Source organism: Emys orbicularis, chromosome 9, assembly GCF_028017835.1.
Source record: "Emys orbicularis isolate rEmyOrb1 chromosome 9, rEmyOrb1.hap1, whole genome shotgun sequence".
Classification (NCBI taxonomy): domain Eukaryota; kingdom Metazoa; phylum Chordata; order Testudines; family Emydidae; genus Emys; species Emys orbicularis.
In genome coordinates, this window is record NC_088691.1 from 61,821,643 (window position 1) to 61,844,611 (window position 22,969).

The following is a 22,969-nucleotide window of genomic DNA, read 5'->3' on the forward strand; positions in this document are numbered from 1 at the left end:
TGTTAATACTCTGATCTAAGTCGACTCCCAAAATAAATATATGGCCATACCTCGGATGCATTGCTCAGAATGAGATCAAACACTGGCGGCCACAACCACCCAAGAAGTGGCAATATTCCAATAGGTCACATACCACTGTCATATGTTAAAGTGATGAGAACATTACCCTGGGTTAATGCAATAATTTCAACCATGAAATAAAAATAATGAAATACTTTGTAACTTTAATAAACCTCCACATGTCCCTATGTAAATTATAATTGTTCCATACTCTACATATTAAAAAAATCATTAATTACAATTAAAAATAAATTAATACATCTGTCAAAGATATGCACTCCTTTTTCACCTCATGTGACAGTGATGTCCTCCGACAAGTCCAGTTTGATACCCTTTAACACAGCTTGGATAGTACCTTACATCACAAAGGACTGCTTATGGAGCAATAGTCAGTGCGGGCAAGGTGTCACAATCTGGCCCTTAGTGAATGAAGGTTCTCCCTAGCTCTTTCCTCCTCACCCAGACAGTTCCCCTCAACACACAGAGCCAGCTATCCTCTGATACCCACAGTCAGGTTTCCCACAAGTTCCCTTCCCCCTTATCCACAGGGCAAGCTCTGGTCTCCATCACTCACTCATCCTACAGCAGTTTCCTCCCTCCTGGCTCCTGCCTCTGCCCATTCTTCCATAGTAACAAACAGCATCCTTTGGTAGACAGGACCAGAGCTCCCAGGTAGAAATGCAACCACATAAACCATTTTTGGAAACAAAACAGGAGTGCAAATCCATACATCTGCTTTGAGGGAGTCAACAACAAGGTGGTAATAAGTTGGGGCAGAGAGAGCAGGGCCACATTCCTTTCATCACCTCAAGAAGGTTGTGTCTTCACTTCTGGGCCCACTCCCGGAGACAGGGAGTATTGTGCTGCTGCAGGAGCGGAACAGCACCAGTATCAAAGGAAAGGAAAAAAGCCAGTACTGGCCATACAGATTTTACTGAAAATAGCTCACAAGTTAAAGTACCCATGAGAAAGTGAATGCTGCTTCTTTACACAAATGTGATACCCATAAAAGCAGATGTACTAGAAGAAGGTTAGAAGTTACATGGTCAGTGTCAATTAGAGCTAACTCAATTACCTGTTCCACGCCCTGGGTTAGTCTGACTTAATTCAGAGCTCCCAAGTGGAGGTTTATGAGCCCCTTAAAGAATTGTCCCTAATTGCAGGCCTTGCTTAACTCAGAGTGCTTTTCTAACCCTTTCCTAACATGGATGTTTTAATACAAATGACATTGGTATGACAAATGCTTCTGCACAGCTCTCTGCAGCCAGATCTGTTTCATTGTCTATAAGCGAAGTGGAAGGCAGATTTATAGGAAAGCAATCATTAGTAACCATCCTGAGTGGCCCCAGTGTTACATACGAGGTCCTAGAGCTCCAGAGATACCAGCCCAGGCCTGTTTTGCATTCCTGGGCTTCTGGTGTCACAACAAATTAGATCCCTTCAGAAACCTGCCCCTCCTTCTCCACTTCCGCTCATCACACAAGATACACAATTCATTTTAATGGGGCTATGCCAACTAACACCAGCTCAGGATCCAGCTAATTAGTGTTGACTAGTGCCACACATGCACATCCTAGGGCAGACTGTCTCTTTACAAGGATGAGATATTCCTTTTCTGTGTTTTTCATACATGTGAAATGTTTTGTCTCTGCTATAGATGGAAACAGTAGTACACCTCTACCCCGATATAACGCAGTAAAGCAGTGCTCCGGGGGGGGGGAGGGGGAGGGGGAGGGCGCCGCACCTCCGGTGGATCAAAGCAAGTTCGATATAACGCGGTTTCACCTATAATGCGGTAAGATTTTTTGGCTCCCGAGGACAGCGTTATATCGAGGTAGAGGTGTACTTTTTTCCTCATTTGGCTCAAGTCACTGCAATAAGTTAGTATATGATTTTGATTTATGATTAGTTTTCCATAATGAACAAAACAAAATGTACACAATCACCCGTCTGGGCAAATAATTTCTTGACAATACTTGCGAGACAAATGGTATACTAAGACACAACACATGAATAATAAATGGGCATTTTAGCATTATATATTTGCCAGCACATAAGATATGTAGGATTTAGTAGAGATTCAGAGTTGTCTTACTTAAACCTGTTTTATTTGTGTTTAATTGAGTCAGTATTTTACATGATCTCTGTCTCTGGTAAATCTTTATGTTATTTTAATTCTGAAGAATGTTCCTAATTCATAATTAGCTGTTTAATTATATTTCAAGTCAATGCATTTTACAAAAAACAGCGGCCATGAAGCTGCAGTCCTTAAATAAACAAAACTCCATTGATTTCAGTGGGAGTTGTGATACCTGTCTCAGGTCCTAAATTAACAATAAATTATAATGTTATCCCAGATACTCTCCCTAAAATGAGCGGGGGGATGGGGGGAAAGAGAGAGAACTGGACAACCTTTGAAAATGTTTAGAAAAAGATAAAAAAGTAACCAATTATAACTGCGCCCAGTGGGACATTAAAAAGAGATTAAATAAATCTCCACACAATTCAACTGTGTGTTTACTACTCATGACTTCTGAGGTCTGTTTATTTTAAGGAAATTTGCACCGGTTTCACTCCATTGACGGGATGGGCTGCACTGTTGTAGCTTGTTTTTGTATATTCTAAATTTAGCTACACCAGTAGAAGTCCCGTTCTATGCCTGCACAGGGGTTTGCATTGGTCTAATTAATTAATTTATGTCACTATTACAGCTTCTTAGTGAATTTGGATACTATTCCTCCAATATCTGTGCACAACCATGTGAATGGCTCTCTGTCCCTAGAAGCTTGATCAAGATTCAAAGGGAATGTGAGAAATCTGAATTTGAAGGGCAAACTGCTAACGTTTCTAGAATGTCTCCTGGACAGATATCCCTGGATATGCAACGTTAGGAGGTTTCAGTCATGTACACTGACCCCTTTTGCTGGGGTTTTACTTTTGGATTACTTCTCATGGAGTTTTCCTCCTTTCATGATCCCCTGTGCAGATTTTGGTGTGGTGTGGTGATCCCCAGTTGAGACTGTTGGGCCTGGTCTACACTAGGAGTTTATATTGAATTTAGCGCCGTTACATCGAATTAACCCTGCACCCGTCCACACCACGAAGCTATTTAGTTCGACATAGAGCTCTCTTAAATTCGACTTCTGTACTCCTCGAAAACGAGAGGAGTAGCACTAAATTCGAAATGGCAATATCGAATTAGGCTAGGTGTGGATGGAAATCGACGGTAATAGCTCCGGGAGCTATCCCACAGTGCACCACTCTGTTGACGCTCTGGACAGCACTTCGAGCTCGGATGCTCTGACCAGCCACACAGGAAAAGCCCCGGGAAAATTTGAATTCCTTTTCCTGTCTGGGCAGTTTGAATCTCATTTTCTGTTTGGACAGCGTGGAGAGCTCAGCAGCACTGGCAACGATGTAGAGCACTCCAGCAGAGATGGCCGTGCAATCTAATAGAAAGAGGGCCCCAGCATGGACTGATCGGGAAGTCTTGGATCTCATCGCTGTGTGGGGCGATGAGTCCGTGCTTTCAGAGCTGCGCTCCAAAAGAAGGAATGCAAAGATCTACGAGAAGATCTCTAAAGCCATGGCAGAGAGAGGATACAGCCGGGATGCAACGCAGTGCCGCGTGAAAATCAAGGAGCTGAGACAAGGCTACCAAAAAACCAAAGAGGCAAACCGACGCTCCGGATCCCAGCCCCACACATCACGTTTCTACGAGGCACTGCATTCCATCCTAGGTGCGGCCGCCACCACTACCCCACCAGTGACCGTGGACTCATAGGATGGGATATTGTCCACGGCCGGTTCCTTGTCGGAAATGTTAGCGGACGGGGAAGATGAGGAAGGAGATGAGGAGGACGAGGCAGTCGACAGCGCTTGCACCGCTGATTTCCCCGACAGCCAGGAGCTCTTCATCACCCTTACCGAGATCCCCTACCAACCGTCCACAGCCGTTACCCCGGACACCGAATCAGGGGAAGGATCAAGCAGTGAGTGCTTTAAACATCTAAACATGTAATTTTAACATAACTGGAATATTTATATTGTTAAGAATGGGCTTTTCATTCACTCAGTTAAACATAGAAACTTTTATTTATAACAAAACAGGAATATTAACTGTATTAGCAATTTGGTGTTCATGATTTATTTGGCTCAGTCAACTATTTAGTCCTAACTATGTATAAAAAATCAAATAATGTCCGGATATTCATGATTAGGCCACCACAGGACGCTCCACTCTGTAGTCCCTTATACTGCACTTAAACGAAAAGACGGTCAATGTGCCCGGGAATTGACAGAGTCTCCTCCTGGGATAGCTCAGCATAGCTCTCCTGGAGGTACCGCTCAAGCATGCGCATCAGGTTCTGTGGCAGGGCGATCTTGTTCGGTCCACCGTGGTAACACACGTTCCCACGCCATGAGTCCATTGAGTAGTCCGGGATCATGGCACGGCACAGCATGGCGGCATACGGCCCTGGCCTCTGCATGGTCTCCCGAAGCATTCTTCCCCTCTCGCTCTCCGAGATCCTCATTAGAGTTATATCGCACATGACGCCCTGCTTTAAATTAGGGAGGGGAATGTTAGTATTGGGACTGCTTTACAGCCACGCGGTGGAGGCGGCAGAGGGGCAGCATACAGTGATCTTTCCCGGGGACAGCCGCGAGGTGGTGGGACAGGGGCAGAGCTCATGCTTCCCTGATTGCTGCCAGCAGAGAGTGGCCTTGCATTCAGTGCGAAAGGAGCCCAGTGCTACTATTACATTTTTAAGCTGACACAAGTCTACGGCTTACCATGTTTTCCTGCAACAAAAGTAGAGGTGTCCTGCCACGCTTCTCTGATCGCAACTGCAAGACCCCAGGCACTGAAGGCGAGGGCCGAAAATTCGACCTTGTCCTGAGTGCGCATGTGAAAGGTGCAGTGCATGGTGTTGTTCACAGAGAAAGACTATGTTCTTTGTTAGCAACTTCATTTATCTGTCTCAGGAATTCACTCCCTTTTTCCCATTCCCACAGACACATCTGCGACTGTCTCCCAACCCAGCCTGGCATCACACTCCCAGAGGCTAGCGCAGATTAGGAGAAGGAAGAAGAAGACGCGTGAAGACATGTTTTATGAACTTATGGACTGCTCACGAGAGCAGGCAGCCCAGACGACACAGTGGAGGGAGAACTTGTCACAAATGCACAGAGCAGTCATGGAACGGGAGGAGAGGTGGCGCCAGGAGGACCAGCAGGCTACTCAAACCCTGCTTGGACTAATGAGGGAGCAAACGGAGACGCTCCGGCGCCTAGTGGATGTTCTGCAAGACCGGAGGCAGGAGGACAGAGCCCTGCTGCTGTCTATCTCTAACCGCCCTCCCCCGCCACCAAGTCCCACACCCCCCTCACCAAAAGTCCAAAGAAGGAGGGGCGGCAAGGGCCGTTAAAACTTTCAGTCAGCCCCTGCACACTGCTGCAGCAATGTAAGGCTCTCGTTCCACAAAGTTTGAAAAGTCCTTTCCTACCCATCTCACAGAAGCCCACGTCCAAGTTTCCTCCCCCCCCCTTTCATGTGCGGTTCATAATAAAACATCTGTTTCTGTTAAGTACTGTTTCCGAGAGTGTCTTTTAGAGGGGATACTGTCTGAAGGGGGGGAAGGGGTTTGTTACTTGGACAGGACAGTCACCTTTAGCAGGCTACAGAGGCGGGGGCAGGTCCAGCATCAGGACACATACACAGTGCAGTCACCAGTTACCCTGGTCAGTCTGGGAGGCGGTTTTCATGTTCTGGGGTGCGAGGGGGTTGATCTGTGACTTTGTGGCGTGGGAGGGCAGTTAGAGATCTTATGCCGCGGTCCTTATCCTGGATCACAGAGCCACGCAGCAGGGGGTCTGTTACCCTCCGCCCCCTGCCAGAAAGTCACTTGGCCGACACATACACGCAGTCCCGCCCAGGACTGCTGGCAGGCTCCGTTGAAACAACCAATCCAGCACTGCGGAGCCTGTCAGTCCCGGAGTTTAGAAGCATCATTTGCATCAGAACACTAAACCCGCCCCCCGCCACAGTCTGCGTCCCCGGTTTAAAACATTCCCGCGAAAACAGTAAGAAAGAGAACCTTGTTCATTAACAAAACGGAACAGATTTTATTTGTTGGGAAGGTGGTGAAGGGGGTATGTAACTTGGAAGGATAGTCAACAGTAACTGGGTAAAGAAACGGGGGCAGGTTCAGCATCTGTGTCCACAAAGTAAACAGTCACTGGAGACCCTGCTCAGTCAGGAACCTGGCTTTCAAAGCCTCCCTGATGCACAGCGCGTCCTGCTGGGATCTTCTAATCGCCCAGCTGTCTGGCTGGGCGTACTCAGAAGCCAGGCTATTTGCCTCAACCTCCCACCCCGCCATAAAGGTCTCCCCCTTGCTCTCACACAGATTGTGGAGCACACAGCAAGCAGCTATCACAATGGGGATATTGGTCTCGCTGAGATCACAGCGAGTGAGTAAGCTTCTCCATCTCCCCTTGAGACGGCCAAAAGCACACTCCACCACCATTCTGCACTTGCTCAGCCGGTAGTTGAAGAGTTCTTTCCCTGAGTCCAGTGCGCCAGTGTAGGGCTTCATGAGCCAGGGCATGAGCGGGTATGCAGGGTCCCCGAGGATGACTGTAGGCATCTCCACATCCCCAACAGTTACTTTGTGGTCCGGGAAGTAAAGACCTTCCTGCAGCCGTCTAAACAGACCAGAGTTCCTGAAAACCCGAGCGTCATGAACCTTGCCAGGCCATCCAACGTTGATATTAGTAAAACGTCCCCGATGGTCCACCAGTGCTTGCAGCACCATGGAAAAGTATCCCTTTCTGTTTATGTACTGGCTGGCCTGGTGGTCCGGTCCCAGGATAGGGATGTGAGTCCCATCTATAGCCCCACCGCAGTTTGGGAATCCCATCTCGGCAAAGCCATCTATGATGAGCTCCACGTTTCCCAGGGTCACTACCTTTGATAGCAGTAGCTTGACGATTGCCTTGGCTACTTGCATGACAGCAACCCCCACGGTAGACTTGCCCACACCAAAGTGGTTAGCGATGGACCGGTAGCTGTCTGGCGTTGCAAGCTTCCAGAGGGCTATGGCCACTCGCTTCTGGACAGTCAGGGCTGCCCACATCCGGGTGTCCTTTCGCTTCAGGGCAGGGGACAACAACTCACACAGTTCGAGGAAAGTCCCCTTCCGCATGCGAAAGTTGCGCAGCCACTGGGATTCATCCCAGACCTGCAGCACTATGCGGTCCCACCAGTCCGTGCTTGTTTCACGGGCCCAGAATCGCCGTTCAACAGTATCCACAAGACCCAGTGACAGCGAGATGTCCTGGGCGCTGGGTCTCATGTTTTCTGAGAGGTCGGAGCTAGTGTCCGACTTCATGCCGTCACGGTGGTGCCGTAGCCTCCTCTCCTGATTTATCTGCAGCTGCCTCTGGTAAAGGTGGATGAGAAGCTGCGATGCGTTGAGAACTGCCACAACTGCAGCGATGGTCGCAGCGGGATCCATGCTCGCACTGCTGTGGCGTCCGCGCTGTCAGTAATCAGAAAAGTGCGCGAACTGATTTCCCGCCGGCGCTTTCAGGGAGGGCGGGAGGGCGTGAGTGACGGACGGATGACGACAGGCACCAAAAAGCACCCTCGACACATTTTTTTACCCAGAAGGCATTTGGGGCTCGACCCAGAATTCCAATGGGCAGCGGGGACTGCGGGAACTGTGGGATAGCTGCCCACAGTGCACCGCTTCCAATGTCGACGCTTGCCCCGTTAGTGTGGACTCACAAAGTCTCACAAAGTCGAATTACTGTCCTTAGTGTGGACACACACGTTTGACTTTGTAATATCGATTCCACATAGTCGAATTAACTAAAATCGAAGTACTCTCTTAGTGTAGACATACCCTTGGTTATACCAAAATACTGTACATACAGCAATCTTAATACATTTAAAACCAGCTACATTTCTAACTTATTCTAACTAATTTGGACTTCTTTAAAAGCCACTGTGGCTTGTACTTTGAAAGTTGTTTGCCGCTGTGCCCAAACAGAAAAGACACAAGCCTTGACAATGCATTTTGACGAATACATAGGCTGCCACATTCCCAGTTCTCTGCCTCTCGTCTGGAGAGATTACAGTCTTTTAAAGGGCATCAATAATTAAATTACTCAAACAAATAACCATCAAAACTCAATTCAATATGCATTAAACAAACACCCCCCCCTTTTTTTTTATGGACTTGCGGAAAAGGAAAATAAAAGTTCTCTCTTAAATGCATGAGAATGAACACAATGGGAATTTCCCTTCAGTGGCCCTAACCCAGGGGCGGCCCGTCCATATAGGCGAACTAGGCAGTCACCTAGGGTTCCAAGTTAAATGGGGCGCCAAATTCGAGGAAAACAAATTTTAAAAAAATAAAATGAAAAAAAAATGAAAAAGATGAAAAAAATACAAATAAAATAACAAAGATGTCATTATTTGAATTCCCGTGTGTGTACAGAGGGAATATGAATTATAATTCATTTCTCTACATTTCTGAGAATTTATTAATATGTCAAATCTTTTATTTACTGCAAAACTAAATAATATTTTAGCAATTTTTTTTTCAATTTGCAACATAGGGTCAAGATGACCCACTCCGCAATTTTGATAAGCAATAACTCAGCCACAGTGAAACACATCTGCCAGCGGCAAGAGCTGCAATGCTAGTGACACCTAACTTGAATATACATCAAGGTCGCATAGCCAGAAATTCATGTAGAACGGAGATATTGCGAGTTGATACATGTCAGATGGTCATTTTAACACACGTTGCAGGTAGATGGTTAAGAATCAAGGGAATACTGTGGAAAATTGTGTTTCTTGGTGCCAAAGAATAAAGAATAATGTCTTTCAGCATAATAAATCCAAAATGTGAGTATCTTTAAGCGTTATTAAACCTTAGCGTTATTATCGGGCTGTATAATTATGAACTTTTCTTTGTTATAACTGGTTCACATGTAATAAATAAGGCGCATAAAAGAAAAGTAACAGCATTAATGCTTAATAGACTATGAAAGTTATGATGTCACACTCCAAGCGGGTAACTGTGAGGAAGGGGATTACTTTCCAAACAACTGGTGTCGGGTTATAATGTCGAAAAAGGTCATTTTGTTTCTGTGTAAATGCTGTAACTATTTTAATAGGTAAGTGACTGTATGTTACTAATCATTGAACCTTTAAGCAGTGAAAAGATGTGTTGGGATGGCTGCAATGTGGTTTAAATTGCTTTAGTGAGAGTTCTCGGTGGACAAAATTTAGCATTCCGCGACAGAAATGAAAAATTATATACTCCAGATAATGGAAACTTTTAAAATTTGTTGAATACCTAGCTTTGTTTGATCCAGTCATGAAGGAGCATCTACATAAAATAACTGATCATGAAACACATGTTCATTACTTAGGAAAAAAATATGCAGAATGAACTAATTCAAATCCTAGCAAATGCCATTAAAAAGAAAATTGTAGAAGCTGCCCATTCTGCAAAATAGTTTTCAATAATACTGGACTGTACACCAGATGTGAGTCATGTTGAACAAATGACAATGATAATTCGTTTTGTGGCTATGGAAAAGTCTGCAGATGAAGATAACGTTGAAGTGCTCATAAAGGAACATTTTTTGGATTTCGTTCCACTGAAGGAGACGACTAGAGCATTTATGACTGAAACTATTCTACAAGAGCTTGAAACAATGTCATTATATGTTGAAAATTTAAGTGGCCAAGTCTATGATAGTGGGAGTAATATGAAGGGTAAAGACAATGCTGTGCAAAGGAGAATTATGGAAATCAATCTTAGGGCCTTTTTCGTTCCTTGAAGTGCGCATTCTCTGGATTTGGTTCTCAATGATGCTGCTAGATGCTGTTTGGAGGCACCTGTCAGAGAATAAAGACACCCCCTTCTGACATTAAAAGCTTAAAAAACATTAAAAGGAAAAAGAAGGGCAAAATGTTTCCCAGTTTACTAAAAACCTCAGCCTAGATCTGCCCTTGGGGTTTGGGGGTGGGGGCGCTGATTGCATGATTCGCCTAGGACGCCAGTTGCTGGCAGCTAGTCTAGGGCCGCCCCTGCCCTAACCTTTAGTTACATAGAAAGGAAGTTAAAAACAATATATGTACTTAGAATTTCCTCTCTGTGGGACTACAAACTAAGTGCAAACCTAGTCACTATTAAAGTGTCACTATTAAACCTAGTCACCAGAAGCACCTCGATTGCACAGGTCTTCCCAATCGCTTAACTCCTGGTTTCCTACCTGACTGGTAAAGCAGCAGGCAGGATAGTCTCTATTAGTGAGATGCTCATTGTCTCAACTTAAAACTTGCAAGGCATCCAGATACCATGATGATGGGCTTTGAATAAATAGTTTTAGTAATACAATAATATCAGGAAAAGGGATCAGCACACATGACTATCACTGAAACCTCCTACTGTTACATCTCCAGAGAGCTATATGGAAACCTATGGTTTTGATGTAGAGCTGTCAGTTTTTACAAACCATAATTATGGATCAATCCAAGTCCTAATGAACCAGTGGAAAGACACTCATTAACTTCAGGGATAGACTGGGTCCCATAAACAGTGCTGAAATAACAGTTATGGGGCAAACCATCCCTTCTTTTATATAAAAAATCCTTCTTATAGTTTCCTTCTTCCTGGTATACAGTGCTTTGAAATTGCATAACAATCTGTAACAGTATATTTCTAAATCTACATAATCATTTTTTGTTCATTTCAAAGGAGACCAGATATTTTTGCTGAACAAAGCTGCTGGCTTTCTGTATTGCTAATGACTACATTCAACGCCTCCAGGAAAGGAGGTTCACAGATACACTTTTTGTTGAAATTCATTAACAATAACATGAAAACAGGTCATTGTCATACAGCATAGCTCAATTGTTTAAAGTAGCTGTAAGGGTCAGGGGAGACATACAGCAGCAGAAATCATAAATATAGATATCACAGTGATTAAAAATTTGACAAGTTGGGTTCACCTGTCAGAGAATAAAGACACCCCCTTCTGACATTAAAAGCCACAAAAAGGAGGACTCACTAAAGGAGGAATGCAACTCATGGTCAGCTGCTGCTCTACCTCTGAGGAGGGCTGGACGTGTAGCAGAGAACAATGGTCAGGACCACCAGTTCTTATGAAAGGCAGAGATCTGCAGGAGGCCTGGGGCCAGTTCCTCATTCCTGAGGATCTAAATCTCTCCATGTTCCCTCCACTGCAGGACCCCGTAACACTGTCTCCTACCATTGGTGGGGCTCCCACCTGTAGCCCATGCATATCCTACCTGAGGTATGGAAAAATCCCAACTGGGGAGTGTTGAAATTTGGTCTCTAAATGGACCGTGTCATTTCAAAATGAAATGTTGATTCAAAATGACATTTTGAATCAATGTTTCATCTAGAAAATGTCCTTTTGAATGTTATAATTCTTGACGTCTGATTTGTGTGCCAAACCGAACGGTCTCTATGCAAAAGAATAAATTGACACAAATCAGACGTCAAGAGTTATAACATTCAAAAACCAGTCAGAGAACACTTCAACCTCCCTGGTCACTCGATTACAGACCTCAAAGTCGCAATACTCCAACAAAAAAACTTCAAAAACAGATCCAACGAGAAACTGCAGAATTGGAATTAATTTGCAAACTGGACACCATTAAATTAGGCTTGAATAAAGACTAGGAGTGGATGGGTCATTACACAAATTAAAACCTATTTCCCCATGCTATTTCCCCCCCTCCCACTGTTACTCACACCTTCTTCTCAACTGTTGGAAATGGGCCATCCTGAGTATCACTACAAAAGTTTTTTTCTCCTGCTGATAATAGCCCACCTTAACTGATTACTCTTGTTATAGTTAGTACAGCAACACCCATTTTTTCATGTCCTCTGTGTATATATATCTTCCTACTGTATTTTCCACTGCATGCATCTGATGAAGTGGGTTTTAGCCCACGAAAGCTTATGTTAGTCTCTAAAATGCCCTGAGAGAGGAACATGACTAGGTCTCTATGTGGCCCCAACCCAATGAATGCAGCAGGTTTCCTGTGATTTTATTTTCTCTTCCAACTGGAGCACTTGAGTTAAATATAAGGTGCTAAGTAAAATCGATAGCTAAACAGTGAGTATTCTCATCTGAAATTTACAGGCATTACTGCTCATATATGGACAGTATTGTACAGTTAAGTGCCACCACTTAGGCTAAAGTCTGCCACTTCAAGGCAGCACTGCTATGTAATACACTGCTTAACAGAGAAAGAGTGTTCAAAAAAATTCCTGTGGGGTAGTCAAAGGTGTCCAACAACAGAATGCAGGGCACTTTGTCTCAGCTTTGATTGACAGGGCAATGTAACAATACATTAGAAAAGCCAAAAGCAATGAAAACAAAGATGCCTCACTGAGAACTGTATATGACAGAAACGTGCTTGCTTTCACAAAGAAACCAAAGAGTGCTAAATTACAGCTAGACTTTTTTTATACTGGGGTCAAACCGATGGTGGCATCTTTTCTGAGACAGACATGACAAGATCTGATTCCTCAAGTACGTGTTATGAAATTATTAATTATACTTGTGCATGTATATTTCTTGAGAAACTGAAAATTACATGTGAACCTGGGGTCTTTGTCTCTAAGGGGGCTGGACTGCGTTAAGTGTTGAGATGAATCTCTTCATTTCAAGTGGGTTATGAAAAAGGGTCATACATTATCTCAGGGCTGGGAGCATTAAGTTTCCATCCCACAAACAGATGTCTGACTCCCAGCATGGGGGGGCGGGGAGAAACTGTGTATTGATATAATTAAGATGCACACTATAAAAACAAAACAGAAGAAGGAGGGGAGGAGAAGGGGAGGCGGAAACAACTATGCAAAATTGATTAGGTAATTTGGTAACCCACCTATTGGTTTATCTGGAGTGAGAGATCAGCCATCATTACCCTCTGTGGTGGTAGTGGAAATGAGCATAGAAAGAATAAACAGAAAAAGTCACATAATCTCTCTCAAGCTTCCTGATGTTATGAGAACTTTAAAGAATAGATGTTAGATTTCATTAAGTCTGTCTTTAGCTCTCACTGGCAGTGTACATTTCCTGCTAGTATTTATGAAACTACCAGTGACATTTGCATGCATATAGTTTCTGTATATCATTTCCTCTATAGTTTATATTTGGATCTGAAAGTGATGAGGTTTGTTGTCACCCTTAGTTTCTATGGGAGTAAATTCCACAATCTTCAGCCTGCCACACAATTCTACACTTATATGTAATAGAAAAAGTCTCAGAACACATATGCCGAGGTGGCCAATTTTATATGAGCCTGAAAATGTTGCATATACAGTACCTACATTTCAGTTAAGCACTAGGTAAGCTAATTTACTGAATTGTCCTGTACTTAACCTGATTTAATCCATTTTGAAGATTCAACTATTGCTGGCTCACATTACTTCTAACAAATCTTTCAGTGCCATTACTTCAATCTTTGCTAAAATTGTCTCATTTACAGTCTATGCATTTCTTAGTTAACTTGTGCGTCTAAGTCCCATTGCCTTGCTGAATTAGGACCAGACTTTTGAATATTCATGTATTTTCCTGGCAACACTTACAATCTTTGTAGTCTCAGAAATGTCAGAGGACTTAGGTTATGTTTTATTACACAGGACACGTGTGACAAAAAGAGTGGAGAGTTAAATTGGAGAGCATATAATCTTAGAGAATGCCTACAGTAAATGCTTTGTCAGTTTCCTAACATTCTCATCAACTTTCCAATGTAATTGATCCTTTAGGATTTCTAATCTCAGTATCAAAGTCTGTCGTGTTTGAACTTGGCAAATGTGTTATACTGAAAAAATACATTAAAATATCTAAGTATGGCTATTTGCTGAAAAGTGGCTCTAAAAAGAGGCATGAGGGATTTCATGTTTATCATTTCTCCATGAATCCCAGATCACATCAGCTTTGTTTACAAAAGGGTGGAAAACATGTTATTTCTTGCTGCTATTTCTTCAAAATCAACCTGGGATTCCATCTGATCTGATGCTTGTGCATTATCAAGAGTAATAAGGATTTTGCAATTGTAACTCAATTAAAAATTCTGTTGATATGTAAGGTTGCTTCTATAACTGGAGTAAAGAGTATTAAAATATTATATGTCAGTGATGCAAACAATAGCATGGGCCGAACAGTATTAACTGAATGCAAAAGTTAGTGAATTTTGGCTCTGAGACGTATTCGTGAGTCAGTTTTATTTACAAATCTATTTGCTATTCAAAAATATTGGGGGTGAAATACTGGCTCCACTTGAAGACAATGGACAAGCTTCCCTTGACTTCAGTGGGGGCAGGATTTCACCCTACATGTGTGTTACAAGTGAACAAGTTGTACAGTACAGATTGTTTGTGAAGTACCAGCTGAGAAATACCACCACAGCAGTTTTACAATGAGCCCAGCTTCTATTCCTGAAACTAATACCAAACATGAAGGGGTTAGGAACCAAGAGGATATTAACACTGGCCTCCTCTTTAGCTTTGGAGGTTAAAATCACCCCCCAAGGAGTTACACAAAGGAATAACTACTTTACACCAAAGATCCTCAGATGTTCAGAGTGAGAGAATTTAAAGCCAGAAGAGACCACTGTGATCATCTAGTGTGACCTCCTCCCCTCCCCCCCCCGAACCCGCTACATAACGCAGCCCACAGAACTTCCCTGAATTAATTTTTATTTCAACTAGAGCATATCTTTTACAAAAAACATGCTCTCTTGATTTAAACATTTCCACTTATGAAAAATCCACCACAACTCTTGGGTACTAGTTCTAATGGTTGATTACCCTCACGGTTAAAAATTTGCACCTCAACAGAGCAGAATCAGCGAGTCAGAGAGTTATAGATAGACATCCAGACATTCTGCATGAACATGGACTTGTTGTGATACAGCACCAATGCAAATCTCTATGTGATGCTGTTTAGGTCAGGGACTTTAGCCCCTTAACTCCATTGGTGACTGTGGGCATCACTTGGTCAGCAGACTCCATCTACTTTCTCTTCCTCTATAGAGGGTAAAAATCTCCTTCATTGCCCAATTGAGGTCTTACATGTCAGAGCTTATTCTCTCTCCCCTACATGATCCCTAACTGATCCTTCAGACTCACAACCTGCTTATTTCGCGCTTTTAAAATCCATGTCTCTCCCCCTTCCAGGGAGGGACTTGTGTTTCTACAGTTAAGTAATATCATTCAAAGAGGTGCTCGCTTACCAGTGTCATTGTTTCAAATCACTCATGACAAAACATATTCCTCCTTACCCCTTTACCCTCCGAACCCCATCCTTCTCCAGAATCCCTTCTGTAAAGAGAACCTGAAGTTACTACACACAGCAAGGTAGCAAATTTCATATAGTTAAGAATAAACAAAGATAATACATTATTTGTCACATTTTAAATCCCACCCTTTATATTGTCTGTGGAAAAAAATAAGAATTATTATTCTTTAAATTCAATTCACCTGTGTGACTGAATGCACCCCTGTATTCACACCCTACACACCATTGTAATAATCTTTGTACAAAATATGCTTTGTGAGGTATCATTTGAAAATGAGTAACTTGCTGATCAGTAATATCATGGGAAAATGTTATAAATGAAGTTATGAATTTGCCCTGAATGATGTTGGTGACACATGTTCAAACCCACGTAGCCCTGATTAGGCAGGACTGGGCAAGCAGCTCCTAAACAAAGGAATGTATGTTTACCTCAATTCACATATAAGTTGTAAACAGGGTCCTGAAACAAGAGGGAAGACAGGAGACAAGAAAAAATCCACATTTGAGCAAACAGCATGAAATCTCTTTCACAATCTCATGTCTCCAGTCTCACAGCAGGAAGGCACTTTATTTAGGGGTAATTCTCAGGAAAATATATTTCAAAGGGTGACTGAACTATTAAAGTTGGACAAAAGCACCTCAAGTATCTCTCCCTATCCATCTCTCTCTCTTTCCATCTAAGAAGAGAAAAGAAACAACCTGTGGACTTTGGGAGCAGATCCTGGCCTGAAACTTGGTTAGCAATGATATTGGGAACCTGTGGTAAGAACTTCACCTTGAAGCAAGTCTAGCTTGTTAAGTTTAGAAAATGTTTTATCTTTATTTCTTTTGTAACTATTTCTGACTTTAATGCCTCATTACTTGTATTCACTTAACATCTCTCTTTGGAGTTAAATACACTTATTTTGTTCTTTAATTAAAACTAATCCAGAGCTGTGAATTGTTTGGATAACTCCAAGGGAAGCAAGTCTAAGGGGAAAAACAGTTCAAGAGAGTTAGCAGTTTTTCAAAGAGACATTATTAAGGGCACATGTGCAAACTATCCCACTGTTTAGGAAAGATCGGAAGAATGGCAAGAGACCACCCTGGCTTAACCAGGAGATCTTCAATGATCTAAAACTCAAAAAGGAGTCCTACAAAAAGTGGAAACTAGGTCTGTAATGGGGTGGCTGCCCCGCTCCTGCAGAACGAGGGTAAAAGCAGCCCTGGAAAGGGCTGCAGCTGTGAAAGGCTAAGCTGATTGGGGAAGCAGCCACAGCTGTGGCCAGCTCAATCAGGGCCCAGCTGGCCCTTATAAGAGGGCTGGGGGCCAGGAGCTGAGAAAGAGACTCTCTCTCTAGCTCCTGAGAGAGAAGGACTGGGCTGCCTGGGAGCTGAGAAGGGTACCTGAGGTGGAGCAGTGCTGGGGAAGGGCAGAGGGAGCTGGGGAGCTCCAGCCTCGTAAAACCCCAGGCTGCAGGCCTTGCTAAAAGGCCAAAAAGGGTTCTGGGGCAGCCCAGAGATAGGCAAAGGCAGCAGGTTCTAACCCCCTTGCCGATGATGAGAGGTTTACAGACTGCAGTATGCCCCAGTGAGCGGGGGCTAGACAATGACTGGCAGTAGCCACTGAGGCAAGGTGGGGATAGAGGGTGGGTGTTTCCCTGGGAGGGGAGACACAGAGAGTGGGGCACTGCCAGGGGGCAAAACCCCAAGATAAAGGGGCACTGGGGTCCAGGAGGGGCACGGGGGACAGTGGCAGATGAGACACCAGCCTGCAGAGGGCGCTCTGGGCTGGAAGAGCTAATTCCAAGGACGACCAGCAGGAGGTGCCGCGCCGGTGAGTCGTCGCACCGCTACAAGGTCAAATTACAAAGGATGAATATAAACAAATAACACAAGTATGTAGGAATAAAATTAGAAAGGCCAAGGCACAAAATGAGATTAAACTACCTAGAGACATAAAGGGTAACAAGAGAACGTTCTACAAATACATTAGAAGCAAGAGGAAGACCAAGGACAGGGTAGGCCCATTAGTCAATAAGCGGGAGATACAATAACAGAAAATGTGGAAATGGCAGAAATGCTAAATGATTTTTTGTTTCAGTTTTCACAAAAAAGGTAAGTGCAATTGGAAAGCTAACATAGTGAATGCCAGCAAAAATGAGGAAGGATCAGAGGCCAAAATAGGGAAATAACAAGTTAAAAATTACCTAGACAAGGTCAATGTCTTCAAGTCACCAGGGCCTGAAATACATCTTAGAATACTCAAGGAGCTGACTGGGGAGATATCTGAGCCATTAGTGATTATCTTTGAAAAGTCATGGAAGATGGGAGAGATTCCAGAGGACTGGAAAAGGGCAAATATTGTGCAAATCTATAAAAAGGAAAATAAGGACAACCTGGGGAATTACAGACTAGTCAGCTTAACTTCAGTACCCGGAAAGATAATGGAGCAAATAATTAAGCAATCAATTTGCAAACACCTGGAAGACGATAAGATAAGTGACAATCGGCATGGATTTGCCAAGGAATCATGTCAAACCAACGTATAGCTTTCTTCGACAGGGTAACAAGCCTTGTGGCGGGGCGGGGGGTAAATGTGGTATATCAAATTTTGTAAGGCTTTTGATACTGTCTTGCATGACTATCTCATAAACCAACTAGGGAAATACAACCTTGATGGAGCTATTATAAGGTGGGTGCATAACTGGTTGAAAAACCATTTCCAGAGAATAGTTATCAGTGGTTCACAGTCAAGCTGGAAGGGCATAATGAGTGGGGTTCCTGCAGGGATCATTTCTGGGTCTGGTTCTGGTCAATATCTTCATCAATGATTTATATAATAGCATAGAGAGTACAATTATAAAGTTTGCAGACAATACCACGTTGGGAGGGGTTGCAAGTGCTTTGGTGGATTACAATTCAAAATGATCTGGACAAACTGGAGAATTGGTCTGAAGTAAATAGGATGAAATTCAATCGCGACAAATGCAAAGTACTCCACTTAGGAAGGAAAAAGCAGTTGCACACATACAAAATGGGAAATGGCTCCCTAGGAAGGAGTACTGCGGAAAAGGATCTGGGGGTCATAGTGAATCACAAGCTAAATATGAGTGAACAATGTAACACTGTTGCAAAAAAAGCAAACATCATTCTGGGATGTATTCGCAGGAGTGTTGTAAGCAAGACACAAGAAGTAATTCTTCTGCCCTACTCTGCACTGATTAGGTCTCAACTGGAGTATTGTGTCCAGTTCTGGGTGCCACATTTCAGGAAGGATGTGGATAAATTGGAGAGAGTCCAGAGAAGAGAGACAAAAATGATTAAAGGTCTAGAAAACATGACCTATGAGGAAGATTGAAAAAAACTGGGTTTGTTTAGTCTGGAGAAGAAAAGACTGAGGGGGGACATGATAACAGTTATCAAGTACATAAAAGGCTGTTACAAGGAGAAGGGACAAAAATTGTTCTCCTTAACCTCTGAGGATAGGGCAAGAAGCAGTGGGCTTAAATTGCAGCAGGGGCGGTTTAAGTTGGCCATCAGGAAAAACTTCCTAACTGTCAGGGTGGTTAAGCACTGGAATAAATTGCCGAGGGAGGTTGTAGAATCTCCATCATTGGAGATTTTTAAAAGCAGGTTAGACAAACACCTGTCAGGGATGGTGCAGATAATACTTACTCCTGTCATGAATGTTGGGGACCGGACTAGATGACCTATTGAGGTCCGTTCCATTCCTATGATTCTATGTTGATCTCCTTAAAGGGGCAATGGACCTATATCTGAACTGCCCAGGAAAGGGCTAGACAGTGCAGAGTACCTGGTTTTTTTGTGGGGGTGGGGAAGAGAAATCCAGGACTGGCAGTGTATTGGAATTACTCTGTAAGTAGGAACCAAGGCTGCTGGAAGCCAGAGCATGTCTGGAGTTTGCTGACAGGGTGCTGGGGTCAGAGCTGCGTGACCAGCATTGTGGTTATACACAGACACTCAGACAATCTATTTCTAATTACATTTCATTGTCAGAGTTTATAGAAATTACACAGATCAATTATAATGACTATTTATAAAGTAAATTAACACTATTTGATAACATGCAAAAGCCAATAAATAATGAATAATCACTTTACCCAATCTGGCTTAATAATATTTATTTCACTGCAATATTAAATACCACATCCTATTGGACGTTATAATTCCCAATGGCAAGTTAAATCAAACAGCATAATACAAAGGATCCCTAAATCTTCAGCCTAGAGAAATATTAGAACCAGCTTAAATTTAATAGCAGTACTAATTGATGGCTAGATTGTGGATTTGCCACAAGCCCTGGGTAAGGCGCAGTACAAAGTTGTGCTTCTCCAGGACCAACTGTTGACACAGAGTCAGGGCCAGCTCTAGCGTTTTTGCTGCCCCAAGCAGAAAAAAAAAAAAAGCCGCAACCGCGATCGGTGGCAGGTCTAGCGCCGCTTCATTCTACGGCGGCAGGTCCTTCGCTCCGAGAGAGAGTGACGGCCCTGCCACCGAATTGCCGCCGAACGGCCAGACATGTCGCCCTCCTCTTCATCGGCCGCCCCAGGCACCTGCTTGCTACACTGGTGCCTGGAGCCGGCCCTGCACAGAGTCATAGCTAGTCAGTTCCTTGCTTCCTCCCAGACCCAGGAAGAAAATAATTCACCCTAGTACATTATCTGGTGCAGATTACTTTCTCCTCCATATCTTCCAGAGCAGATGAGGTTAGGTCCAATAACCATTTCCTATAAACTGCCTATTTTCAGTCTCATGCTATACCACTCTCTTATGGTGAAAAATTAGGGATGAGTTCATGTATAAATACTGCAGACTCCAAAGACACAAGCTGTAAACATCCTTTCAATTGGACAAGAAAACATGTCTACTTTAAATGAAAATCAATTGCTGTTAAATCTGTTAGCTCTAGCTAATTTAGACTGACGCTATTTCTGCAACTTGCATTGAGTTGTGCTGAAGCAATAGTACAATAGAATCATGATGGATTCAGCACTGAAACACAGCAGTTCGGGTTGGACAGCAAGCACAACCAAGGGAGCATGAGCGGAGAGTTTACGCAGACTAGGTTAATCATGTTTCTGGTAAACATATTGGCAGATCATCTTTCCTTTTATGGCTGGAAAGGTTAGAAATCACACTCAGGCAAGGAAACATTTTGAAAGTTGCACACAAGGTTAATTGACCTAGTCAAACTCTGTATTCTGACTATGGTATTCTATGGAATTCAGTCACCACAGATTTGGGGATCCACTCTGGCAGCAAACAAGTCTGCTCCAGGCTGAAGGAAAATTCCACCAGCCTAGGAACATCATAGGATGGCATAGGCAGCTTCACACTTGTCACAGGCCCCTATGTAATGAATGGGGCTGCAGATAAGGAGGCATCTCCCCAGCCCTCAGGGACTCTGGGTTGCAGAGCAGCCCATTGACAACTGTGGAAAGGCTGCCATAAATTGGACCAGCACCCAAGGCACAAAAGTAGTTTATAGCCCAGTTATGCCACCATCCCACAGCACTGTTCTTTCGGTTCTGTGCTTCAGTATAGCATACAATATACAGTAACTCCTCACTTAAAGTCGTCCCGGTTAACATTGTTTCATTGTTATGTTGCTGATCAGTTAGGGAACATACTCGTTTAAAGTTGCGCAATGCTCCCTTCTAACGTCGTTTGGCAGCCGCCTACTTTGTCCACTGCTTGCAGGAAGAGCAGCCTGTTGCAGCTAGCTGGTGGGGGCTTGTAACCAGGATGGACCGGCAGCCCCCCTATCAATCAGCTCCCCGCTCCCCTAAATTCCTTGTGCTGCAGCCGCCCAGCAGGCTAGCAATTGGCAGTTCAGCTGTCCCTCCCCCCGCTGCCATGTGCTGCTCCTGCCCTCTGCCTTGGAGCTGCTCCCAGAGACTCCTGCTTGCTGTGCAGGGGGGAGAAACGGGGGGGTGTAATGTCAGGGTGTCCCCCTCCCCCTGCTCCTGCACCCTGCTTACCCCTTCTCCATATAGAGCAGGGAGGGGACACTGACGGAGAGAGACAGAGAGCGCTTGGGGCAGCAGCTGCTATCTCAACTTCCTGATCCACTTAAAAAGACAATGCCCTTAAGAGTGGGTCAGCTTACTTAAAGGGGCAGTGTGCATCTCTCTCTCTCTCCCACACACAAGTTGTGTGTCTGTCTCTGTCTGCTATGCTGTCTCCCCTCTCTCCTGTTCGTGCTGCCTTGATGAGAGGCTACATTAACAATAATGTGTTAACCCTTGAGGGCTCAGGGTTAACCCTTGAGGGCTCAGAGTGCTAGTTCATCATTTAACAGCAAGGCATTTCCTGGGAAATATCCCTCCCTCTTCCACCCTCTAACTTCACCACCTCAACCAAGCTTCACAATCATCATAGCTGTGAACAGTATTAAATTGTTTGTTTAAAATGTATACTGTGTGTATATCTATATAATATATATTTTTTTGTCTGGTGAAATTTTTTCCCCTGGAACCTAACCCCCCCATTTACATTAATTCTTATGGGGAAATTGGATTCGCTTAACATTGTTTCACTTAAAGTCGCATTTTTCAGGAACATAACTACAACGTTAAGCGAGGAATTACTGTACCCCAGTGTATTTACCTTCAGATCCCTTCTAAGACCCAACGTGGAAAAGCTTTTAATTGTGAGACTTACTTACCTGGTTAAAATGATGAAGTTTGTCAATTAAATGACTGATGAGAGGGTCTAATCCTTTGACTTTCAATTCTGGGTTATTAATTTGTGCCTTCAGTCCATTGGAAACAACTCTGCTGGTGTAACTAAAAAAAAACCGGAACAAAAGTTCAACCAGAGAGAAAATATTTACACTGAAAATGAGAGGGTAACATTTTACAGGCTATTTTCATTAGAATAATGAACATACACAAATTTTCCTTAATGTGTCAGAGTCAATAAACATATTACAAAACAAACATGTTTGTAAATAGTGTAATTAGTGCAAACAATTCTTTCATCACCCCAAATCTGCATAAAATGACATGATTTCTTGCAGTTATTATCAGCTCCAACCATTCCAATATCACAAGTCAGTCCCCAAAAAGATCATGAGAGATTTTAAAAAAAACAACATTTCAGGTTTCTTATTTATATTTTGGTGTTTGAACCCTTCAGGTTTATGTTTCAAGCTTTTCTGCACAACTCTAAGGGCTGGAAACTTGCTTTATAAATCAAATTTGAGATTCTCACATAATCACTGGAATCCAGGGGCTTTAAGGAAGACAAGAAATATCGCGAGACTTGCAGTAAAATCGCAAGAGTTGGCAATGCTGTACAATTTCTCAATCAGCAGGGGAAATGTTCCACTCAGTGAAATGAGGCTTTTCAGGAGAGGTCAGCAATTCAGAAGATGAGATTGCCTGCTGGGCTTCAGCCTTAGATGTACTGTAAGAACTCCTTCAAGCGGCACAATCTGATACATCAGCAGTCTTCATCTCAGTCATGCATTATCTTTATCATTATGACTTTGTTAGGAGCAGTTCAGATATATACATACGTAGTGCCTGCCTCTAGG

General features: G+C 43.4%; 1 protein-coding gene across 1 annotated transcript in view; it reads right to left on the minus strand.

Annotated features, from left to right (window-relative positions):
* Positions 1-22,969, minus strand: part of LOC135883987 (glypican-5-like) — a 632,305-nt gene that overhangs the window by 225,318 nt on the left and 384,018 nt on the right. The window contains exon 7 of the mRNA XM_065411264.1: positions 22,097-22,217. Coding sequence (XP_065267336.1) covers positions 22,097-22,217 — 121 coding nt within the window. The remainder of the gene's footprint in view (positions 1-22,096; positions 22,218-22,969) is intronic.